This window comes from Melanostigma gelatinosum (assembly GCF_949748355.1).
Source record: "Melanostigma gelatinosum genome assembly, chromosome: 11".
Lineage (NCBI taxonomy): Eukaryota > Metazoa > Chordata > Actinopteri > Perciformes > Zoarcidae > Melanostigma > Melanostigma gelatinosum.
In genome coordinates, this window is record NC_136644.1 from 27,332,849 (window position 1) to 27,356,808 (window position 23,960).

General features: G+C 43.7%; 2 protein-coding genes across 7 annotated transcripts in view; both read left to right on the forward strand.

Annotated features, from left to right (window-relative positions):
- LOC306784428 (bromodomain-containing protein 4-like) overlaps window positions 1-4,241 on the forward strand; it is a 28,711-nt gene extending 24,470 nt beyond the window's left edge. For both annotated transcript variants that reach the window (XM_079278407.1, XM_079278406.1), the window contains 2 exons: window positions 3,462-3,696; window positions 4,099-4,241. In XM_079278407.1, the coding sequence (XP_079134533.1) occupies window positions 3,462-3,696; window positions 4,099-4,167 (304 nt within the window). In that variant the 3' untranslated portion in view covers window positions 4,168-4,241. The remainder of the gene's footprint in view (window positions 1-3,461; window positions 3,697-4,098) is intronic.
- Window positions 4,242-8,522: 4,281 nt separating this feature from the next.
- lpar2b (lysophosphatidic acid receptor 2b) lies at window positions 8,523-22,290 on the forward strand. 5 transcript variants are annotated; one of them, XM_079278422.1, is made up of 6 exons: window positions 8,523-8,807; window positions 11,519-11,680; window positions 14,467-14,851; window positions 16,200-16,694; window positions 19,590-19,852; window positions 21,218-22,290. In XM_079278422.1, the coding sequence occupies exons 3-6, from the start codon at window positions 14,596-14,598 to the stop codon at window positions 21,311-21,313; spliced, it is 1,110 nt and encodes a 369-aa protein (XP_079134548.1). In that variant the 5' UTR covers window positions 8,523-8,807; window positions 11,519-11,680; window positions 14,467-14,595; the 3' UTR covers window positions 21,314-22,290. The 5 variants fall into 5 exon arrangements, with proteins under 5 accessions (XP_079134548.1, XP_079134547.1, XP_079134549.1 ...); XM_079278421.1 differs by having other exon boundaries at window positions 11,519-11,676; XM_079278423.1 differs by having other exon boundaries at window positions 11,519-11,596.
- Window positions 22,291-23,960: the final 1,670 nt, after the last annotated feature.

The following is a 23,960-nucleotide window of genomic DNA, read 5'->3' on the forward strand; positions in this document are numbered from 1 at the left end:
TTAATTGTTTTTAAATCTCCTTTTCTTTTGCCTTATGTTTTGATGCTTTTAATGGTTTTATGTGAAGCACTTTGAATTACCTTGTTGTTGAAATGTGCTGTACAAATAAACTTGCCTTGCCCCCCCCCCCCCCCCCCGATCTCTTCTCTCTGCTGCCTCGGGGCGATCGGTCGCTCAGAGGTCCCTGCGGCCGATCGACCCGATCGCTGCCGTTTCCTGTCCTGACCCCTCAGTGGTGCAATGAACTCCCCACTGACCTCAGGACAGCAGAGTCACTGCCCTTCTTTCATCAGGCTGAAGACTCGCCTCTTCAAGAAGCACTACCTGAAGACTCACCTCTTCAAGAAGCACTACCTGAAAACTCACCTCTTCAAGGAGTACTACCTGAAGACTCACCTCTTCAAGAAGCACTACCTGAAGACTCACCTCTTCAAGAAGCACTACCTGAAAACTCACCTCTTCAAGAAGCACTACCTGAAGACTCGCCTCTTCAAGAAGCACTACCTGAAGACTCGCCTCTTCAAGAAGCACTACCTGAAGACTCACCTCTTCAAGGAGTACTACCTGAAGACTCGCCTCTTCAAGAAGCACTACCTGAAAACTCGCCTCTTCAAGAAGCACTACCTGAAGACTCGCCTCTTCAAGGAGTACTACCTGAAGACTCGCCTCTTCAAGAAGCACTACCTGAAAACTCGCCTCTTCAAGAAGCACTACCTGAAGACTCGCCTCTTCAAGAAGCACTACCTGAAGACTCGCCTCTTCAAGAAGCACTACCTGAAGACTCACCTCTTCAAGAAGCACTACCTGAAGACTCGCCTCTTCAAGGAGTACTACCTGAAGACTCGCCTCTTCAAGAAGCACTACCTGAAGACTCGCCTCTTCAAGAAGTACTACCTGAAGACTCGCCTCTTCAAGAAGCACTACCTGAAGACTCGCCTCTTCAAGGAGTACTACCTGAAGACTCGCCTCTTCAAGGAGCACTACCTGAAGACTCGCCTCTTCAAGGAGTACTACCTGAAGACTCGCCTCTTCAAGGAGCACTACCTGAAGACTCGCCTCTTCAAGGAGCACTACCTGAAGACTCGCCTCTTCAAGGAGTACTACCTGAAGACTCGCCTCTTCAAGGAGTACTACCTGAAGACTCGCCTCTTCAAGGAGTACTACCTGAAGACTCGCCTCTTCAAGGAGTACTACCTGAAGACTCGCCTCTTCAAGGAGTACTACCTGAAGACTCGCCTCTTCAAGGAGTACTACCTGAAGACTCGCCTCTTCAAGGAGTACTACCTGAAGACTCGCCTCTTCAAGGAGTACTACCTGAAGACTCGCCTCTTCAAGGAGTACTACCTGAAGACTCGCCTCTTCAAGGAGTACTACCTGAAGACTCGCCTCTTCAAGGAGTACTACCTGAAGACTCGCCTCTTCAAGAAGCACTACCTGAAGACTCGCCTCTTCAAGAAGCACTACCTGAAGACTCGCCTCTTCAAGGAGTACTACCTGAAGACTCGCCTCTTCAAGAAGCACTACCTGAAGACTCGCCTCTTCAAGAAGCACTACCTGAAGACTCGCCTCTTCAAGAAGTACTACCTGAAGACTCGCCTCTTCAAGGAGTACTACCTGAAGACTCGCCTCTTCAAGGAGTACTACCTGAAGACTCGCCTCTTCAAGAAGCACTACCTGAAGACTCGCCTCTTCAAGGAGCACTACCTGAAGACTCGCCTCTTCAAGAAGCACTACCTGAAGACTCGCCTCTTCAAGAAGCACTACCTGAAGACTCGCCTCTTCAAGAAGCACTACCTGAAGACTCGCCTCTTCAAGAAGCACTACCTGAAGACTCGCCTCTTCAAGAAGCACTACCTGAAGACTCGCCTCTTCAAGGAGCACTACCTGAAGACTCGCCTCTTCAAGGAGTACTACCTGAAGACTCGCCTCTTCAAGAAGTACTACCTGAAGACTCGCCTCTTCAAGGAGTACTACCTGAAGACTCGCCTCTTCAAGGAGTACTACCTGAAGACTCGCCTCTTCAAGGAGTACTACCTGAAGACTCGCCTCTTCAAGAAGCACTACCTGAAGACTCGCCTCTTCAAGAAGCACTACCTGAAGACTCGCCTCTTCAAGAAGCACTACCTGAAGACTCGCCTCTTCAAGAAGCACTACCTGAAGACTCGCCTCTTCAAGAAGCACTACCTGAAGACTCGCCTCTTCAAGAAGCACTACCTGAAGACTCGCCTCTTCAAGAAGCACTACCTGAAGACTCGCCTCTTCAAGGAGCACTACCTGAAGACTCGCCTCTTCAAGAAGCACTACCTGAAGACTCGCCTCTTCAAGGAGCACTACCTGAAGACTCGCCTCTTCAAGGAGCACTACCTGAAGACTCGCCTCTTCAAGGAGCACTACCTGAAGACTCGCCTCTTCAAGGAGCACTACCTGAAGACTCGCCTCTTCAAGGAGTACTACCTGAAGACTCGCCTCTTCAAGAAGCACTACCTGAAGACTCGCCTCTTCAAGAAGCACTACCTGAAGACTCGCCTCTTCAAGAAGCACTACCTGAAGACTCGCCTCTTCAAGGAGCACTACCTGAAGACTCGCCTCTTCAAGAAGCACTACCTGAAGACTCGCCTCTTCAAGAAGCACTACCTGAAGACTCGCCTCTTCAAGAAGCACTACCTGAAGACTCGCCTCTTCAAGAAGCACTACCTGAAGACTCGCCTCTTCAAGAAGCACTACCTGAAGACTCGCCTCTTCAAGGAGTACTACCTGAAGACTCGCCTCTTCAAGAAGCACTACCTGAAGACTCGCCTCTTCAAGAAGCACTACCTGAAGACTCGCCTCTTCAAGAAGCACTACCTGAAGACTCGCCTCTTCAAGGAGTACTACCTGAAGACTCGCCTCTTCAAGAAGCACTACCTGAAGACTCGCCTCTTCAAGAAGCACTACCTGAAGACTCGCCTCTTCAAGAAGCACTACCTGAAGACTCGCCTCTTCAAGAAGCACTACCTGAAGACTCGCCTCTTCAAGGAGTACTACCTGAAGACTCGCCTCTTCAAGAAGCACTACCTGAAGACTCGCCTCTTCAAGGAGCACTACCTGAAGACTCGCCTCTTCAAGGAGTACTACCTGAAGACTCGCCTCTTCAAGAAGCACTACCTGAAGACTCGCCTCTTCAAGAAGCACTACCTGAAGACTCGCCTCTTCAAGAAGCACTACCTGAGCCTTCACTCACCACTTACTGTGTTCATACTAGTCTGTTTCTGTTCTTCTGCTCTGGTTTATGCTCTATGATGCTTGTTTAAAGGAGATGCACTCATGACTTCTGGTGACTAGTTGTTCTCTTGAATACCGATGTTGAACACACTTATTGTAAGTCTCTTTGGATAAAAGCGTCCGCTAAATGACTGTAATGTAGTCATATTGTGACTTGAGTATTTACAGAGTAATAGAACGATATCGTATTTGTTACCCAGTAACCGTGATGACGATGACACCGTGGAGCAGGCTCGTCGATTGCAAGAAGACGCCCGCCGTCGCCAGGAGCAACAGGCGCCGCTGGCCCCCACCCCTCCGGCTTCCACCCCGCCCACTCACTCCCCACATGCCCTGCCCCCACAGCCACAGGCCACGCCCCCGTCCTGTGCACCCACTATCGACCAGCGGGAGATGGCACGCCGCCGCGAGCAGGAGAGGCGCCGGAGAGAGGCGGTACGTAATAATCTCTGCTGTCGTAATACACATAAGTACCTTACTTTACTAGTACTCTACTGTAATAACACACAGAAGTACCTTACTTTACTAGTACTCTACTGTAGTAATACACAGAAGTACCTTACTTTACTAGTACTCTACTGTAATAACACACAGAAGTACCTTACTTTACTAGTACTCTACTGTAGTAATACACAGAAGTACCTTACTTTACTAGTACTCTACTGTAATAACACACAGAAGTACCTTACTTTACTAGTACTCTACTGTAGTAATACACAGAAGTACCTTACTTTACTAGTACTCTACTGTAATAACACACAGAAGTACCTTACTTTACTAGTACTCTACTGTAGTAATACCTCATACTCACCGTGGTTAAACTCTTCTTCTCTGCAGATGGCCGACACCATCGACATCAACTTCCAGAGCGACCTGATGGCCATTTTTGAGGAGAATCTGTTCTGAGGGAGAATATTACCCACAATGCTCTGGCTGACATGGTCCCCCCCCCCCCCCCCCCACACACACACACACTGTTGATAGTACCTGTCTCTCTCTCAGTAGTTGAAACAGCTGGCTTGTGTCATGTGAATGAGAGAAAGTAAACAGAAAGCAGGCCTGGTGTTCATGATGAGACATTTAAAGACATAATGATGAAGATTTAATTGAACAAGTGAACCTCTGAAGGACAGAACGATCGCGTGTTCATTTTAAAGGGACAGTTCACCCTAAAGCCAGACGCACTGGTTCCTCCTCTCAGCTGTAGTGTTGTTGATCACATGTTTACTTCTCTTTGATCTGATGGCACCAGACGTCACATTTACATGAAACCATGAACTACAACGTCTACCAGGAGTAGCACGCCTCCTTCTGCCCTCCCTCTTTGTGGGAGAGAAAATAGTCCCGACGTGATGGACTCAAGACCCAGAAAACCTGCTTTACACATCAGAGTCCACGTCCCTTTAGACCAGAACACATCCGAGTCCTCGTCGATCTGCAGTTACACCAAAGAGTCTCCAAATAAAATCCAACAGTTTTCTTTCTTTTCTTCGTGTCTCTATAAAATATATATATTTTAAATGACATCTCGTTCCATCATATTAGAGAGACGGACGGACTCGCAGACGACAGACAGAGAGGACTATGTTTTATTTTTGGGGGTGAACTGTCCCTTTAAGTGGATTTGAAGTGGGGGGGGTTCTCAGGACTCGGTCGGCCATCTTTGTCGAAGACGTCTCCTTTGCCTTAAACTAACAAGCATACCCTGCTAATTATACATATTATATATACGAATAGATACATGGATATATATATATATTATATACGACCAGGAAGTCGAGGAGAAGAAGAAGAATCTGGATTCTCGTCTGTTCGTCTCTGGTTTCATTTTTTTGTAGAATTTTACTGTAAAGAAAAACGAAAAGAAAATCTTTTTTTATGCAGTTTCGTTTTCTTGTTCTCGACTCTTTTCTGCCAAACCTGATGTATTGAGTGCTGACTTCATTTATTATCATGTGTTCTCACTTTATATTAAAGATGCTTTTATTCATATTTAATTTACCGTTTAATCTTGTGCTATGTTTGTTTCCTCCTCACATCGTCAGCTTCTTCTCGTCTCCGTCTCTTTGCTTCTCGTCTCCGTCTCGTTCCTTCTCTTTCCTTCTCGTCTCCGTCTCTTTCCTTCTCGTCTCCGTCTCTTTGCTTCTCGTCTCCGTCTCTTTGCTTCTCGTCTCCGTCTCTTTCCTTCTCGTCTCCGTCTCTTTCCTTCTCGTCTCCGTCTCTTTCCTTCTCGTCTTCGTCTCTTCGCTTCTCGTCTTCGTCTCTTCGCTTCTCGTCTCCGTCTCTTTCCTTCTCGTCTTCGTCTCTTCGCTTCTCGTCTCCGTCTCTTCGCTTCTCGTCTCCGTCTCTTTGCTCCTCGTCTCCGTCTCTTTGCTTCTCGTCTCCGTCTCTTTGCTTCTCGTCTTCGTCTCTTCGCTTCTCGTCTCCGTCTCTTTGCTTCTCGTCTTCGTCTCTTCGCTTCTCGTCTCCGTCTCTTCGCTTCTCGTCTCCGTCTCTTTGCTTCTCGTCTTCGTCTCTTCGCTTCTCGTCTCCGTCTCTTTGCTTCTCGTCTTCGTCTCTTCGCTTCTCGTCTTCGTCTCTTTGCTTCTCGTCTCCGTCTCTTTGCTTCTCGTCTCCGTCTCTTTGCTTCTCGTCTCCGTCTCTTCGCTTCTCGTCTTCGTCGTGTGCCGTTGAAGGTTTTACCGTTTCTTTCTTCGTAGGTCGTCTCAGAGATCTGTGAGCGTTTTATTTTATTTTATTTTTAATGTTTCATTCAGTTTATTTCTTTTCTCTTTGATTCATTTGAGCAGAACAAGCTGTCGGCGAGTCGATACTTCACTTTATGGACAACATGGTTTTTTAAGAAAAGTATTAAAATAATATTTAAAAAATAAATACTGTTTCTGTTTTGTGTCAGAGTTCTGGTTTCAACCAGGGGGGGGGGGGACTACACAGAGTACACATGAGTACTTCTAAAGAGAAGTACTCAGTACAGTGATCTACTTGTTGGTGAAAGCAGGCTGATTAGAATTAAATGTAAACTTCAAGTTTGTTAAATTATAATTGTCATGATAGTAAAAATAATGATAATATCGAAAATGATAATTTGACCATAATAATTATTAATAATAGTATTGATCATAATATTAAAAGCGTTATTTGTAGTTTTTACAACACGTCAAAAGTTTTTCACAAATAATAAAATAATTCACTGAAACAAGAAGTCTTAGAACAAATATAACTTCATCTTTAAGTTACAATAACTTCACAAAATTAAGTTGATACAACTAAATATAAGAAAACAACTTCAGTTACATTGTCTACATTTTACAGAATTCTGTCAAACAAAACACTAAAATATGTATCAAGATTCATAAAAGTGAGTAGTTTATTTACATTTAAATGAGAAAAAGTGATGAGTGTGATGAAGAGGATATATATATAATTAATATATTCAATGAATGATTTCTGTCATAAGTGTTGTGACAACATGTTTATTGTGACAACACGACGTGCTGATGGAGGAACTGAGAGTCAGATCTCCTGCTGTCTTCCCGTTAATGCCATTAAGAGTGTGTGTGTGTGTGTGGGGGGGGGGTCATTGGGACATCAAGACTCCAGCAAATCGACACCAGATGAGGATAAACATCTGAGTCACACACATGTTACACAACAAAGCCCCAGATGAGCGTGCCACAAACACACTTCCTGTGTGTGGAGGCGGAGCCTAAATGTTCCCGCCTCCTCCTTTAATGACTAAAGGAAACAACAGGCTCCTCCTGTTGTTTCCATCCACACTTCCTTTTCCTCCTTCCTCTAATGAAATAGACCTTCCTGTTGTGTGTTTAGTAACGGAGCACTTCTCCCTCTTCTATTTCTACTACTTCCTTCTACTTCTTCTTCTACTACCTCCTAATACTTCCTTGTTATTTTCCAACTTCTTCTACTACTACCTATACTTCCTTCTTCTACTTCTACTACTTTCTTCTATTTCTTTTCATTATTCTACTTCTTCTACTACCTCTACTTCTTCTTCTACTACCTCTACATCTTCTTCTACTACTTCCTTCTACTACTATTTCCTTCTTTTCCTTCTTCTACTACCTCTACTTAATCTTCTACCACTACATTCTTCTACTATTTCCTTCTTCTTCTGCTACTATTTCCTTCTACTACCTCGACTTCTACTACTTCCGTCTTCTACGACTACTACCTCTACTTCTACTACTTCCGTCTTTGTCTTCTACTATTTCCTTCTTTTCCTTCTTCTACTTCTTCTTCTACTACCTCTACTTCATCTTCTTATACTACTTCCTTCTACTACTATTTCCTTCTTCTTCTGCTACTATTTCATTTTTCTCTTTCTACTAACTCTACTTCTACTACTTCCGTCTTCTACGACTACCTCTACTTCTACTACTTCTATGACTACTACTACCTCTACTTCTACTAATTCCTTCTCCTACGACTACCTCTACTTCTACTACTTCCTTCTTCTTCTGATTGAGGACTGGGTCCGGGCAGCAGCTCTGTACCCTGTTGATGAGGGGGCGCAAGGACTGATTGACATCCAGTCCAACTTTGCCTCTTTTGGACTCCAGACAGCTCAAAGACTACGACTGTGGCCCAGGCTGGCTCGACACAGCTCGACTGCTGCTGAGGAGAGCTGGGCGGTTGGGCTACGACAAGCAGCTGTTCCTCCTACAACCAGAGACTTTGGACTTTACGGGACTTGCATCGTTCTACAGCTCTGTACTGCAGGCGCGGCCGATTCTCAAAACCACACGGACCACAAACGAGGTTCCTGGAATGTGGTGGTTTGAGGAACCTTTGTTCCTTAACAACTTTATAAAGACTCAGCCTGCGAGCGAGTCCCAGAGAGGCTGGCTGTTGTAATATTTAATGAAACTCTTTTTGTTCACTGAGAAAATAATGAGCTCTTTAGATGTTTTATGATTACACATTATTATTTATGATTATTATATTTTATTATTATATTTTATTATTACATTTTATTATTATTATTGTATTTTGTTGTTAGTATTATTATATTTCATTATTATTATATTTTATTATTATGTTTAATTATAATTATTGATGCAGCGACATGAGAGATGTTTTTTAATGATGTCGCTCTTCAATGGAGGAGGAGGAGGAGGAGGAGGAGGAGAAGGAGGAGAAGGAGAAGGAGAAGAAGAAGAAGAAGAAGAAGAAGAAGAAGGAGGAAGGAGGAGGAGGAGCTGCAGCTGCAGCTGCCCCTGTAGGCTCCTCCTCCTCCTCCTCTCAGTGACACAGTGGCGGAGGATCGAGCCGCACCTTTTTCTTCTCTCACAGCTCAGATCACTCCGCTTAGGTAACAACCCGCTCAAAGTAGACCGGAAGCAGGTGACGGACTCTAGCACCGAGGAGGACGAACAGACAGAGAGGAACCGGAGGAATGGGGCCCCGACAGAACCGGAGCCAATAAACCCTTCGTTCTGATCCACCTGGACGGTCTTCAGGTCTGTTGGTTCTCGAACCAGGACCCGGACTTACTGGAGACACCTTCACGGACGCCCAAAGAAAAGGTGAGTTCATATTGTTCTTCAGTGTAACAGTGAGTGAACCGTCTCTGTAGTCCGGGTCTCCTCCAGACCCGGTCCACATGAGGCGTTTGAGGTTCGAAGTGTGTCTCGCGCTGCTCAGGTGTGGTGAGTGTGTTAGTTACCTGAGCTACTTGAAGTCCTCCGGCGCCGTGTTCACTGAGTACTTTAAATACTTCAAGCGTAGAAATACACACAATATATTCAATCAGTTATTCTCCTAAAAACATCATAAAAATGAACATCTGTACATTTCACAATCTGCTTTTAATCTACAAATCGATGAATTCTTAAATTAGAATATTTAGAGATTATTCTTCATCTTCATCATCATCAGCTCCGGGTTTGTTTGCTTTAAATCACTTTTAGACTCTTTTGTTACATGAATTCTGTTTTTCTTGTAGAAAATATAAAACGTAGAAAAACACATGTCGCACGTTTAGATTCACCTCTGCTCTCTGTATCACACGCACACGCGCACACACAGGTGAGCACAGTCCCACCAGCGGACAGGGAGCGCGCGTCGGGAAATATGACGTCAACCAGCGGACAGCAGAGCGGTATGCGTGCGTTTAAGCGGCTGCACAGAGACCCGCTGCATGCGGATCTCAGTCAATGGTTCTGATGCTTCTGACTTCCTGTCCAGAGGATCTGGAGATGTTCGTCCAGAGGTTCTGGAGATGTTCTTCCAGAGGTTCTGGAGATGTTCTTCCAGAGGTTCTGGAGATGTTCTTCCAGAAGCCCAGAAAGATGCTGCAGTGACAAAAGCTGCACACTTTGTGGATAAGTGTGAAATGTTGAGTTAATGTAAGTTCAGATAATAGTTCAGCTGGTGTGTTGTAGACCAGAGGACCACGTGGTGCAGTAACCTGTGAGTCACATTCTTCTTCACTGTCATTCACTGTTTGTTAACAAGCTTCTTCTTCTCTGGTGTTTGACGCATCGCTGACTTTTCGTCGTTTAGTTGTTTTACCTTCTTGTGTGAACGGAGATATTTTGTAACGTTGAGGAAAATATCAATCGTCTCATTTATTAGTTCATCGACGACAACAACGCTAGCTACCAGGTCTCTACTGAGCATGTGCAGGAGGAGCTCGATCACTTTAGCGTGATCGAGCAGCGTCTCTGCTATGAATGTGTCTTTGTATATTACCTTTATTATATGAAGTGTCTACCAGCAGAACCTAATCGAATATTCATAACCTGTTCAGCTCATTATGACGTCATCGTGAAGGAGCTCATTGTTGAGTCTTCAGCTCGTCTTCTTATTCCTTGCCACGTCTTTGTTTTCATCAAATTAATCACAAACTATTTACAACCATCCGCTTATTAAAAGTCAATCGTTTCTTGACAGTAAAGTGGAATTCTTTGAGTTGTGGACAAAAGGAACGAGTCGTCTCCGAGTCTTTTGGAGGGAGAAGCTCGACTGAAGACGATGTCTTCAACAGAACAACGGGTTCACCTTCAGAACCAAATGTAAAGAACCGTTCTCCTCTCCCTCGTGAATCTATCAGCTTCTTCTGTGTATTCATGATCAAACACACACGTTATGATCATCTGCAAAACTTACAATATTCAGTTTGAACAACAAACCTTTTCATCAGCACGAGATTTATTGAACTAGAATCACAGACTCGAGCTAAATATAATGGACATGAGTTGTGATGGAGCTCCATACGAGCTGCGGCTCAGTCCTTCACTAGTTCTGAGGGGGAACAGGAACCACCGACTGTGTTCTGGTTCTGTGTTCTGGTTCCTTTAGCTCTGTTTTGGTCTCCAGCAGCTCACCAGAGGAACACTTCGGTCTCTGATGTCGTCGGTAGTTTCCAACTCTCAGCTTCTGGTTCTTTGCTGTGTTTTCACTTCCTTTGTTTGCAGAGCAGTGAAGCCGCACACACACGCAGAGACACACACACGCACGCACGCACACACACACACGCAGAGGCACACACACACACACACACACACACACACACACACACACACACACACACACACGCGCGTCTGCTTTCAGTTCTTAGAATGAGTACCGGTGACATGAAGACCTCCGGATGTTCTCCAAACGTCTTCATGCTCTCAAGTTTGGTTCACACTGTGTGTGTGTGTGTGTGTGTGTGTGTGTGTGTGTGTGTGTGTGTGTGTGTGTGTGTGTGTGTGTGTGTGTGTGTGTGTGTGTGTGTGTGTGTGTGTGTGTGTGTGTGTGTGTGTGTGTGTGTGTGTGTGTGTGTGTGTGTGTGTGTGTGTGTGTGTGTGTGTGTGTAAAATCTCTCTCTGGAATAGGCCTACACACACTTACAATATCTTCTTTTTAGATTTATTGCTCATAATTTATGAACATAAATAAAGTTTTCCATTGAATGAAAGTCAAACCATGTTGAGTTTCGTCACAGTTGTGAGGAAGAACTCTTCATTTCTATCTGGATTAGTTATGAATGTTTTATTTAAATCAGAAGCTCATGTTAAAGATTCAGCATTAAAACGATGAACACATTGTTCAATATTTCATTTCAAACGTTCTTCATGTCTGCATGTCTGTTTATCGCTATAAAGCGTCTAAAACCTGTTTTCATGTTTCAATACGTGATAAACTATTAATGTACACGACGACTCACTTCCTCTCTGCTCACCACACACACACACACACGTAGCTGATTGTATAATAGTGAGGTGTGTCTCCTCTGTGCTGTTTCTCTCAGGAGAACAGGAGGAAGAGTGAGGGAGCGCCGTGTCCCTGAACGCACCACGGCAGTTGAAGTGAAGGCTGAGCTCTGATGGTGACGTCACACTTCATGTTGGGACGTGTTGCTGCTCTGCACCGACATTTTACTGACGTGGATGAAAAGATTCTACAGAAGCAAGTCAGGGACGAACACTGTAGTCCTGAAATATGTTTCACGATGATGAATAAAGTAGAGACGGGGGGGCGGGTGGGATCACTGAGGCCCCACGATACCGAAGATACGATATTATGAAGATACCGAAGATACGATCTAATAAAGATACCGAAGATACGATCTAATAAAGATACCGAAGATACGATCTAATAAAGATACCGAAGATACGATATAATAAAGATACCGAAGATACGATATAATGAAGATACGATGTTATAAAGATACCGAAGATACGATATTATGAAGATACCGAAGATACGATATTATAAAGATACCGAAGATACGATATTATGAAGATACCGAAGATACGATATTATAAAGATACCGAAGATACGATATTATAAAGATACCGAAGATACGATATTATAAAGATACCGAAGATACGATATTATGAAGATACCGAAGATACGATATGAAGATACCGAAGATACGATATTATGAAGATACCGAAGATACGATATTATGAAGATACCGAAGATACGATATTATGAAGATACCGAAGATACGATATTATGAAGATACCGAAGATACGATGTTATAAAGATACCGAAGATACGATGTTATAAAGATACCGAAGATACGATGTTCTAAAGATACCGAAGATACGATATAATAAAGATACCGAAGATACGATATTATAAAGATACCGAAGATACGATATAATAAAGATACCGAATATACGATATAATAAAGATACCGAAGATACGATATAATGAAGATACCGAAGATACGATATTATGAAGATACCGAAGATACGATATTATGAAGATACCGAAGATACGATATAATAAAGATACCGAAGATACGATATAATAAAGATACCGAAGATACGATATTATGAAGATACCGAAGATACGATATTATGAAGATACCGAAGATACGATATAATAAAGATACCGAAGATACGATATAATAAAGATACCGAAGATACGATATAATAAAGATACCGAAGATACGATATAATAAAGATACCGAAGATACGATATAATAAAGATACCGAAGATACGATATTATGAAGATACCGAAGATACGATATTATGAAGATACCGAAGATACGATATTATGAAGATACCGAAGATACGATATAATAAAGATACCGAAGATACGATCTAATAAAGATACCGAAGATACGATCTAATAAAGATACCGAAGATACGATCTAATAAAGATACCGAAGATACGATCTAATAAAGATACCGAAGATACGATATAATGAAGATACCGAAGATACGATATTATGAAGATACCGAAGATACGATATAATGAAGATACCGAAGATACGATATTATAAAGATACCGGAGATACGATATAATAAAGATACCGAAGATACGATATAATAAAGATACCGAAGATACGATATAATAAAGATACCGAAGATACGATATAATAAAGATACCGAAGATACGATCTAATAAAGATACCGAAGATACGATCTAATAAAGATACCGAAGATACGATCTAATAAAGATACCGAAGATACGATATTATGGAGATACCGAAGATACGATATAATAAAGATACCGAAGATACGATATAATAAAGATACCGAAGATACGATATAATAAAGATACCGAAGATACGATCTAATAAAGATACCGAAGATACGATCTAATAAAGATACCGAAGATACGATCTAATAAAGATACCGAAGATACGATATAATAAAGATACCGAAGATACGATATTATGAAGATACCGAAGATACGATCTAATAAAGATACCGAAGATACGATCTAATAAAGATACCGAAGATACGATCTAATAAAGATACCGAAGATACGATATTATAAAGATACCGGAGATACGATATTATAAAGATACCGGAGATACGATGTTATAAAGATACCGGAGATACGATGTTATAAAGATACCGGAGATACGATATTATAAAGATACCGGAGATACGATATTATAAAGATACCGGAGATACGATATTATAAAGATACCGGAGATTATAAAGATACCGGAGATACGATATTATGAAGATACCGAAGATACGATCTAATAAAGATACCGAAGATACGATATAATAAAGATACCGAAGATACGATATTATGAAGATACCGAAGATACGATCTAATAAAGATACCGAAGATACGATATTATAAAGATACCGGAGATACGATGTTATAAAGATACCGGAGATACGATGTTATAAAGATACCGGAGATACGATATTATAAAGATACCGGAGATACGATGTTATAAAGATACCGGAGATACGATATTATAAAGATACCGGAGATACGATATTATAAAGATACCGGAGATACGATGTTATAAAGATACGATATTATAAAGATACCGGAGATACGATATTATAAAGATACGATATTATAAAGATACCGGAGATACGATATTATAAAGATACGATATTATAAAGATACCGGAGATACGATATTATAAAGATACCGGAGATACGATATTATAAAGATACCGAAGATACGATATTATAAAGATACGATATTATGGACTTCTGGATTTTTGAAACATGAATTTAGTGTTTTCATTTATGGATCCTTGTAGACCAGCTAACAAAACAACAAACGATCTGTAACGATCATCGACGATCTTAGCATCGGCAGCATTAGAACGTGATCGTGGATCTCTGGAAATTTCCTTTTGATCCGAAGCGTGAGTTTGAGGATCTGTTGCATCACTTCTCACAATGTTTGTAATCCCGTGAACGTCTTTATTGATCAGAGGGAAGTCATCTGATGTCTTCAACTGACTCTCGATGTTTCCACAGATTGAAGATCCAGACTGATCTCCGGATCCCTCTGATGGCGTGCCGATCTCCTCCCCACCACAGAGTCCGACTGGCGTCCTAGACAGTCTCCTTCTACTTCCTGTCTGCAGCGCCGCTGTGATCCTCAACATGGACACGGAGACCGACGACACCGTGGGATGCTACTACAACCGCTCCGTCAGGTTCTTCTACGAGAAGAGCGGCAAGAACATCAGCATCTTGTGGCGCGACCGCGACTACGTGATCGTCACTCTGGGCATGGCGGTGTGCTTCATCGTCATCTTCTCCAACCTCCTGGTCATCGCCGCCATTTTAAAGAACCGACGCTTCCACTTCCCCATCTATTACCTGCTGGGTAACCTGGCTGTGGCCGACCTCTTCTCAGGTACGACGCTTTCACTACATTTGGTGCTACGCGTGAGATCCGGACAGACCCGGGACCTTTAGATCCGGTTTCGTTCTGCGCCAGTTCAGTCACAAAGCTCAGCTCAACTTCAGGGCGTCTTTCAGACGGTGATTTAAAAAGTGTGACGTTTCATTTACAGACGTCTGCTGCAGACGCTGACGCTAGCTGGATGTTCACGCCTGTTTTAAGCTCTTTCATTCAGCTGAAGGAAGCTCACTGATCATTTTGTGTCAATTTAAATCAGCTGAAGTGAATCGATCATTTTTAACCTTTTAAGCCCTAGCCCTATTTAACTTTGTGTTGGATCCGAGTCTGTCCACGGTGGACCGGATTCTGCTGGAGTCTGAGCTGAAGGAGGTTCTGGTGAACCTGCATGAGTTCATCTGGTTTCATCAGAATCCGACCCGGTGGCACCCGGTAGCATCAAGAACAACTCTATAGAAACAGACCATCTTCTCTCTGATGGTCTCTGTACTGATGGAGGTCTGATAGAGGATCAGGACTACACTGAGACTGGTTCATATAGCGGATCAGGACTACACTGAGACTGGTTCAGGACCAGGGAATAGCTCCTCACTGCGACTTTGAAATGACTAAACGATGTAAAGTTGTAGAACCTGTCAGAGGTTTTCATAGAACTGACTGATACGCCCGTTTTATATCCATGTCACCACACACACATTATTTACACTCTGATGTTAACGGTAAACTTTATTTACACTCTGATGTTAACGGTGAACTTTATTTACACTCTGATGTTAACGGTAAACTTTATTTACACTCTGATGTTAACGGTGAACTTTATTTACACTCTGATGTTAACATTAAACTTTATTTACACTCTGATGTTAACGGTGAACTTTATTTACACTCTGATGTTAACGGTGAACTTTATTTACACTCTGATGTTAACGGTGAACTTTATTTACACTCTGATGTTAACGGTGAACTTTATTTACACTCTGATGTTAACGGTAAACTTTATTTACACTCTGATGTTAACGGTGAACTTTATTTACACTCTGATGTTAACGGTGAACTTTATTTACACTCTGATGTTAACGGTGAACTTTATTTACACTCTGATGTTAACGGTAAACTTTATTTACACTCTGATGTTAACGGTAAACTTTATTTACACTCTGATGGTTAACGATAAACTTTATTTACACTCTGATGTTAACGGTGAACTTTATTTACACTCTGATGTTAACGGTGAACTTTATTTACACTCTGATGTTAACGGTGAACTTTATTTACACTCTGATATTGACGGTAAACTTTATTTACACTACGTTAGTGATGCCGTGTTTGTTTCCTCCTGCAGGTGTCTCCTACCTCCACCTGATGTTCCACACCGGTCCCTGGACCATCAAGCTGACCAAGTACCGGTGGTTTGTGCGTCAGGGTCTGATTGACACCAGCCTGACGGCCTCCGTCCTCAACCTGCTGGCCGTGGCCGTGGAGCGCCACCAAACCATCTTCAACATGCAGCTGCACAGCAAGATGAGCACCCGGCGCGTCTTCGTCATCATGATCGTCATCTGGCTGGTGGCCATCCTCATGGGTCTGGTGCCCACCATGGGCTGGCACTGCCTGTGCGACCTGAACGACTGCTCCACCATGGCGCCGCTGTACAGCCGCAGCTACCTGGTGTTCTGGGGCGTCCTCAACCTGCTGACCTTCTCCGTCATGGTGGCCGTCTACACCCGCATCTTCCTCTACGTCAGACACAAGAGCAAGCAGATGTCTCAGCACACGAGTCAGATGAGGTACAGAGAGACGGTGTTCAACCTGATGAAGACCGTCTCCATGATCCTGGGTGAGGAGGAGACGCACATACACACTCCTCTGCTCTTTTTGTCTTTTCTAATAATGTTGCACTTCTTTCTGCCGTTGCTTGGCAACAGAGCATCCGAGTAATAAAACCCTGAGCGTGTTCTGACGGGAAGCAGCCTGTGAGGTTCTGACACGCTTTAGACGGACGCGTGAGGGTTCAACTTTGTTTGAATGTAGCTGAAGAATGCATGACACACTGTTTGTGTGTGTGAGAGGATATGAGCATTCCATTGTGAGTGTTGTGATAATGAAACATGATCGTACAGACTTCACATTCTTCAGCACTCTGTTCTAACGTCGTCACAAGTTCTCTCTCTGCTGCCCCCTGCAGGACGGAACCGGTTCTAAACTAGTAAAGATCCGTTTGTCCCAGTGGTGGGTCATCAGATCCTGCAAGGCCTTCTCTGCTGGCCTACACACAATCACAGTTATATCTATTTTCTAATTTAATAATTGTTCTTAAATGCACTACATGTATTATAATTTATAAACATATTTCCCCATTATCTCATGTTCTCATTGCACAGCTCCTTCTTCCTCAGTTGCTCTGCTTCCAGTGCAGCTTGTTTTAAGTAGAGCTTTCATCCAATCAGATCTCACCTCTGTGTCTCTAGGCAGAACAGAGCCAGAGGCCTGCAGACTCTCACCTGCATCATGAGCACTTTAAGGGAATGGGGACGATGTTGTTGATTGTCAGTGTTCAACCAATCAGATCTCTAGTTTGACATGTTGGGCGTGTTCTCTGACGTCAGAGCCTGCGCGCTGGCCTATAATGACGTCAGCATTAGCGTGCGCTGTGATTGGTCAGTGGGCTGGCGTGACTGTTGTGACGCTGAAGCAGCTAGCAGAAGTTAGTAATAGGAGCAAGAGTTCAAGTTGAAAGATATGTAAGAAGTTATGATGTTGACATGATATTTTTAGCGTTTTGCTTTGTTTTTTAACACTCAATGGCTGAAGGAGGAGGAACGGATCTGTGAGTTACTGACATCTTTCTGGAGGACGACAGTTCAGGAAAAGCTGGACGTCGTAAGAAAGGGTCAACAACCCCACAGCTAGCAGCCCAGCCCACTGCCTCCAAGTGCCTGTACTTAATGCACTGTGAGAAAGCAGCGTGGACCAGCTTGAAGCATCTTCTTGGTTGATTCATGTGTAATAGTGTGGCTGTGTGGGTTGAAGGCTGCATTGAGGCCGGTGCTCAGTCTGTTTCTAAGCATCATGCACGTATCATTCTGTATTATTCCAACGCAAACGCACTCGTACTATTCAAACGTATTGTTCGGTTCGTAAGCCTCGTGCTGAACGGTTCAATATGAATACGTGTCTTGTTACACCAATAGAAACGCATGCTGCCCGTATCTGTGGCTCCATCATGAGGTCGTCAGGAGGCTCAGCTGCAGGACGGCACTGAAGGCCGGTATAGAACGCGTCCTCTGGTTAGTGCTGGTGAGCTCCAGAGTTATCGCTTCTGCTATCGGTGCTTTAGAAGCTCAATAAAGAATATTTGTTTACATACAAGAATAACAACGTTTCTCTCACTAAAACACCAAAGAGGACCGATAGAATAATGTGTTTATTATAGTTCGTTACGCATAAAAGGACTTTGGCTCAGTGAATGTTGCGTAACAGTAAAACGATCGAACAGCACCAGAGGTTACAGTTACACAACAATAACACTTTTAATACCTCATGAAATATGACGACAGACATTCAATGACTTTAGTTAAAAACCTTGAATGTTTGAAAGTTGCTCTTTAAATTAAATGTGACATATAAATAATATATATATTTTATTTTTAAGCATCATGATCTCGGCTAACACTTAAAAACCCAAACAGGAAATGATTTGTTATCATGAAAGATTTATTTTGTTGCACATTAGATATTTATATTTTTATGCTTATTTTGCCTTTTTTTGTGTTTTATTTTCTTCTTCTTTTTCATAATGAGAAAAAACCTCGTTCACCTTTTAGAGAGGAAGCATGACTGCTGTGTTCAATGTCACGGTGACGCTCTCTCTCTCTCTCACTCTTTCTCTCACACTCTCTTTCTCTCTCGTTCTCTCTCTCACTCTCTTTCTCTCTCTCGTTCTCTCTCTCACTCTCTTTCTCTCTCTCTTTCTCTCTCTCTTTCTCTCTCTCTCTCTCACTCTCTTTCTCTCTCCTCTCTCTCACTCTCTTTCTCTCTCACTCTTTCTCTCTCCTCTCTCTCACTCTCACTCTCTTTCTCTCTCTCTCACTCTCTTTCTCTCTCTTTCTCACTCTCTTTCTCTCTCTCGCTCGCTCTCTCACTCTCTCTCTCACTCTCTTTCTCTCTCACTCTTTCACTCTCTCACTCTCTCACTCTCACACTCTTTCTCGCTCTCGCTCTCTTACACTCTCTCACTCTTTCTCTCTCTCTCTCACTCTCTCACTCTCACACTCTTTCTCGCTCTCGATCTCTTACACTCTCTCACTCTTTCTCTCTCTCTCTCACTCTCGCTCTCTTTCTCTCTCTCACTCTCTTTCTCTCTCTCTTTCTCTCTCTCTCTCACTCTCTTTCTCTCTCCTCTCTCTTTCTCTCTCACTCTTTCTCTCTCCTCTCTCTCACTCTCACTCTCTTTCTCTCTCTCTCACTCTCTCTCACTCTCTTTCTCTCTCTTTCTCACTCTCTTTCTCTCTCTCGCTCTCTCTCTCACTCTCTCTCTCACTCTCTTTCTCTCTCACTCTTTCACTCTCTCACTCTCTCTCTCTCACTCTCACACTCTTTCTCGCTCTCGCTCTCTTACACTCTCTCACTCTTTCTCTCTCTCTCTCACTCTCTCACTCTCACACTCTTTCTCGCTCTCGCTCTCTTTCACTCTCTCACTCTTTCTCTCACTCTTCCCCCCCCCCCCCCCCAGGCTGCTTCGTGCTGTGCTGGACCCCCGGTCTGGTGATTCTGCTGCTGGACGGTCTGGGCTGTGAAAGCTGCACCGTGCTGAAGTTTGAGAAGTACTTCCTGGTTCTGGCCGAGTGCAACTCCTTCGTGAACCCGATCATCTACTCCTTCAGGGACCAGGACATGAGGAGGACCTTCAAGGAGATCCTGTGCTACGTGTGCCGGCGGCGGCGCGGAGACCAGAGCAGCTCGGGGGTTCACTTCAACACCAACATGGAGCAAGAGGTACTGAGCGCCGGCACCGGGGGGGCCGTCGGCACCGGGGGGGCGTCGTTAATTATCATGTGAAGTTGTGAAAACAATCGGCTTCATCAATTAATTGATTCGTTAACTATCAAATTATTCTGCTGTTTTTAATAAGTTTGAAAAGTCCAAATTCTTAAAAGTTTATATTCTGAATAAACGTCTTTCTGACATTTTATGGATCAAACTACTAATTGATCAATCAATTGATTATTGGAGTAAATCAGTCCTGGTTCTCTCACAGCGACCCTTTCACAATAAAAGCTCTGTGGCTGCGGTTCTAAATCAGTTGAAACCAAACTAGCCTGACGGTTGTTCTGTAACACATTGATCGTCCACAGAGCTGATTGGTTGATGCATGTTGATGATTTATGACTTCACAGCTTCTGTGAGACTCGTTTTAACACCATGTTCTATAAGAGACGTCCTGTCGCCTCTAAACATTCATATGATCTATAAAGCTGCACTTCCTGTTCTCAAGGTTTCATCCGCGCATAATAAAAGCCAAATATTCATAAATCTATCGTTCGTCATGTGAGTCGGTTCCTTGTTGTGTGACAGGTTTGTTAAGTCTGTCATTTTGACTTTTTTGATTCTAATAAGACATGATGGAAATGATCCATCTGTCACACACACACACGATCATGTTACACAACACTCTTATAGATGCGTGAGACGCTGAGAGAAAAGACGTTTATTTCCTGATGTCGCTATTTCAGCCAATCAGAGAGCAGAATGAGCTCGTCTCTGATTGGCCGTTCGTGGTTCTTCGTGTGATGACTCTCTCTCGTTAAAATCTAAAATGTGTGAGCGTCCCTTCACGCTCTGGTGGTCTCGTCCTGAAGCGGTCCAGATGTGAGCCACATTTCCTCTGGTGTGTGTGTGTGTGTGTGTGTGTGTGTGTGTGTGTGTGTGTGTGTGTGTGTGTGTGTGTGTGTGTGTGTGTGTGTGTGTGTGTGTGTGTGTGTGTGTGTGTGTGTGTGTGTGTGTGTGTGTGTGTGAGACACACACACACTGGTGACAGTGACGTGAGAGACGTTCTTTAAATAAAACTCCACATTTTCATGAATCCTGTTTGTTTTGGTACCAACGTTGTGAAATGAATAAATGCATGAAGTGAGATCAGCTTCTGCGTCTTTGTGTCCATCAGACCGGCGTCTCCTCTTCGCCGCTCTGATCCCGACTAACTCATGTCTCTCCTTCCTCTCTCCACTTCCTGTTTCTTCCTGTCTAATCCTCCGTCCCTCCGGTGTCCCTCCGGTGTCCCTCCGGTGTCCCTCCGGTGTCCCTCCGGTTCCTCCTCTGTCCTCACCTTCTCGTCCGTCTCTCCGCCTCTCTCGTCTGTAGAACTTTAAGTCTCGGGCCGCCGAGCCGACGGACGGGACCAACGGGACGCCTCTCATCTGCAGCGGCTCGGAGGACGTCACCGCCTCAGAGACCTGACGGGGACTCGAACCATCGGAGACACGAAGACGCACTGAGAGACGACGTGTCCCAAAGTCTTTATTCTTTGAAGACAAACTGTGTTGTAAGAGCGGAGGACGTCTCCTCTGATTGAAAGACAGACACCCTGAGGGACAGCAGCAACAAGACCGAGTCTCAGTCTGTCTCGTGGTCTCGTCCTCTCGATGGACTTGTGTGTCTGAGACAAAGCGGTCTGACGGCGCTCGTCTGTGGGTCTGTTATTTTGTCCACCCCGGTCCTCCCAGTGAGGTCCAGAGGATCCAGGTCCAGACCCCCTTCTGATGGAAACCAGTTGTGGACTCTGACGGACTGAAGGTTGTAGATGTCTGAAAGATCATTTTATTCATCAGTCGTATGATTATTATGAATATAAATGTTATTTGATGTGTGATCATAAACACATTGAACAGATGTTTATTAATGCTTTATTACCATTAATAAAGCATCCATTGGATGACGTGTTTATGACGCTGATCAGATCCACTTTGTTCCCAGAATGCAACAGAAGCTCCAGGCTTTTATTTTATTTTGTTAAACGCTTGTTTCCGTCTCTCAGCTGATGGAGATGTAAAGCTGTAGACGTTTGCTCAGCTCATTGACAGCAGCGTCACTGATATTAATATTCATATCAGGATGTTCATGTAACGCCTCGTTTCCTTCATGATGATCAGCGTTCAGAGACTCGGACCACATTAATTAAAACTCTGTTAGAAGCTCTCGGTCTCTTGTGGTTCCATCACTGATGGAGAGAAATGTCCTCTTCATCGGCTCGCCTAAGCTCCTCCCTCTTCATCCTAAGCTCCTCCCTCCTCCTCCGTTGGAGACCTCCTGGGAACTCCTCTCCGTCCTCAGGTTCAGTTTGTTGAGTGGCAGGTTGCTCTTCTTCTTGTGTTTCTTGTTGGGTAGCGCCCGTCAGCTGACTCCAGGCGTTCAGAATCACAACCGTTGATTTCCGAGGACGTTTGCACATAAAGGAGTTCATCATAACGTGAAACGATCAGCGACAATCTGCACCGTGCAAGAAACGGAAACATGAACATTTACAAAAGAATTGCACACAGACAGCAGGACTGTAATCAGTGTCACGTTAGTGTCGAGTGTGTTTCAATATGAAGGATGTGCAGGAGGTTGTCCTGGTCTTTGATGAGCCAGACCACAGACAGGAAGAAACTGTTCATGTGGTGTGAGGTCTTGGTCCTGATGGAGGTCTTGGTCCTTCAGGGTCCTTGAAGTGAACGAGTCCTGGAGGGACGGCAGATTGCAGCCAATCACCTTCTCAGCAGAGCGGATGCTGCGCTGCGGATGTTTACTTCTAATACATCTCATTCATTGATTCATTTCTTTATTCTCCTTTCATTGATTCGTGATCTCTTTGACGTCAGATGGTTTGGACTCAGTAGGTGGTCTGGAGCCCTCTGGTGGTCTGGAGCCCCCTGGTGGTCTGGAGCCCCGTGGTGGTCTGGAGCCCCCTGGTGGTCTGGAGTTAAACCCGTTGACACACGTTGACGTTCTGCTGGTCTTTAATCTGTCGGAGGAGATGAAGCGTTTCTGTTTCTGCAGCTTTGGTTCTGTGTTGAACCTGAAATCCTTCAGGGTTCAGTCCCGGTTCTGAATTATGAGCAGCGTTTCATTTCGTACTGTTAAGAACCAGGATTGTCTCCTCAGAATATGTAATACTGCAAATATATAAATACTGCAATACTTTCATCAGAGGACCAGAGATCCACATGGAGTGACCTTCAGAGATTTATTCATTTCATTACAAATGTTGCAGACTGAGACTTTCATGAGCATTAACCCGCCTCCTGCTTCCTACCTCCTGCCTCCTGCCTCCTACCTCCTGCCTCCTGCCTCCTGCTTCCTACTTCCTGCCTCCTGCTTCCTGCCTCCTGCTTCCTGCCTCCTGCTTCCTGCCTCCTGCTTCCTACCTCCTGCCTCCTGCCTCCTGCCTCCTGCTTCCATCACATTAGAATAAAGTTTAGCGAGTTGATTCATTATTTTTCTGCAAAAACAACTTTTTACATCTGAACAAAAGACTTTCAAACAAGTTGATGTGGGTTTCCTGTTACGCACACATAATATATAATATGTAATATATTATGTATTATGACTTTAAAGTCTCTTCAGCTGCTGTGTTTCTGTCGGTGAGTATTTTATTGAACTAAAAATCATTTGAGCGTTTCAGTTTATTTGACTTCTTTTAAGAAACAAAGTTACATCTGACCCGTCAGAGAAAAGCATCAGCTGATCAATGATGCAGAACTATGAAGTATGAACATTGTTTGTCAAGAAGAATCTATATTTTATACATTAAATTATATTTCAATCAGATTTTTTTAGGTTTCATAGAACAAATGATTCTGAATCATTAGAAAGGAATCCGATCCAAAGATGAGAGGACGTGTCGTCTGTTCTTTATTCACTCGTTTGTTTCGTGAACGACATGACGTCACTGCTGCCTGTGACGGACTTTATGGACCTGCTGGAGCAACTGCTGCCTTGCTCAAATGGCAGGGGGCGGGGCCTCTGTGAGGGGGGGGGGGTATTCACAGGTCATCGATCAGGTGATCAGGTCTGTTTCTGAAGTGAGGATTTTATTTTATGAATTCATAACATTCAGACACGG

Excerpts from the sequence above, each read along its gene's own strand:
- lpar2b (XM_079278422.1), top strand. The coding sequence starts at position 14,596 with ATGGACACGGAGACCGACGACACCGTGGGATGCTACTACAACCGCTCC. Across the intron at positions 14,852-16,199 it reads TGTGGCCGACCTCTTCTCAG|GTGTCTCCTACCTCCACCTG; the intron begins GTACGACGCTTT and ends TTCCTCCTGCAG. Across the intron at positions 19,853-21,217 it reads ACACCAACATGGAGCAAGAG|AACTTTAAGTCTCGGGCCGC; the intron begins GTACTGAGCGCC and ends TCTCGTCTGTAG.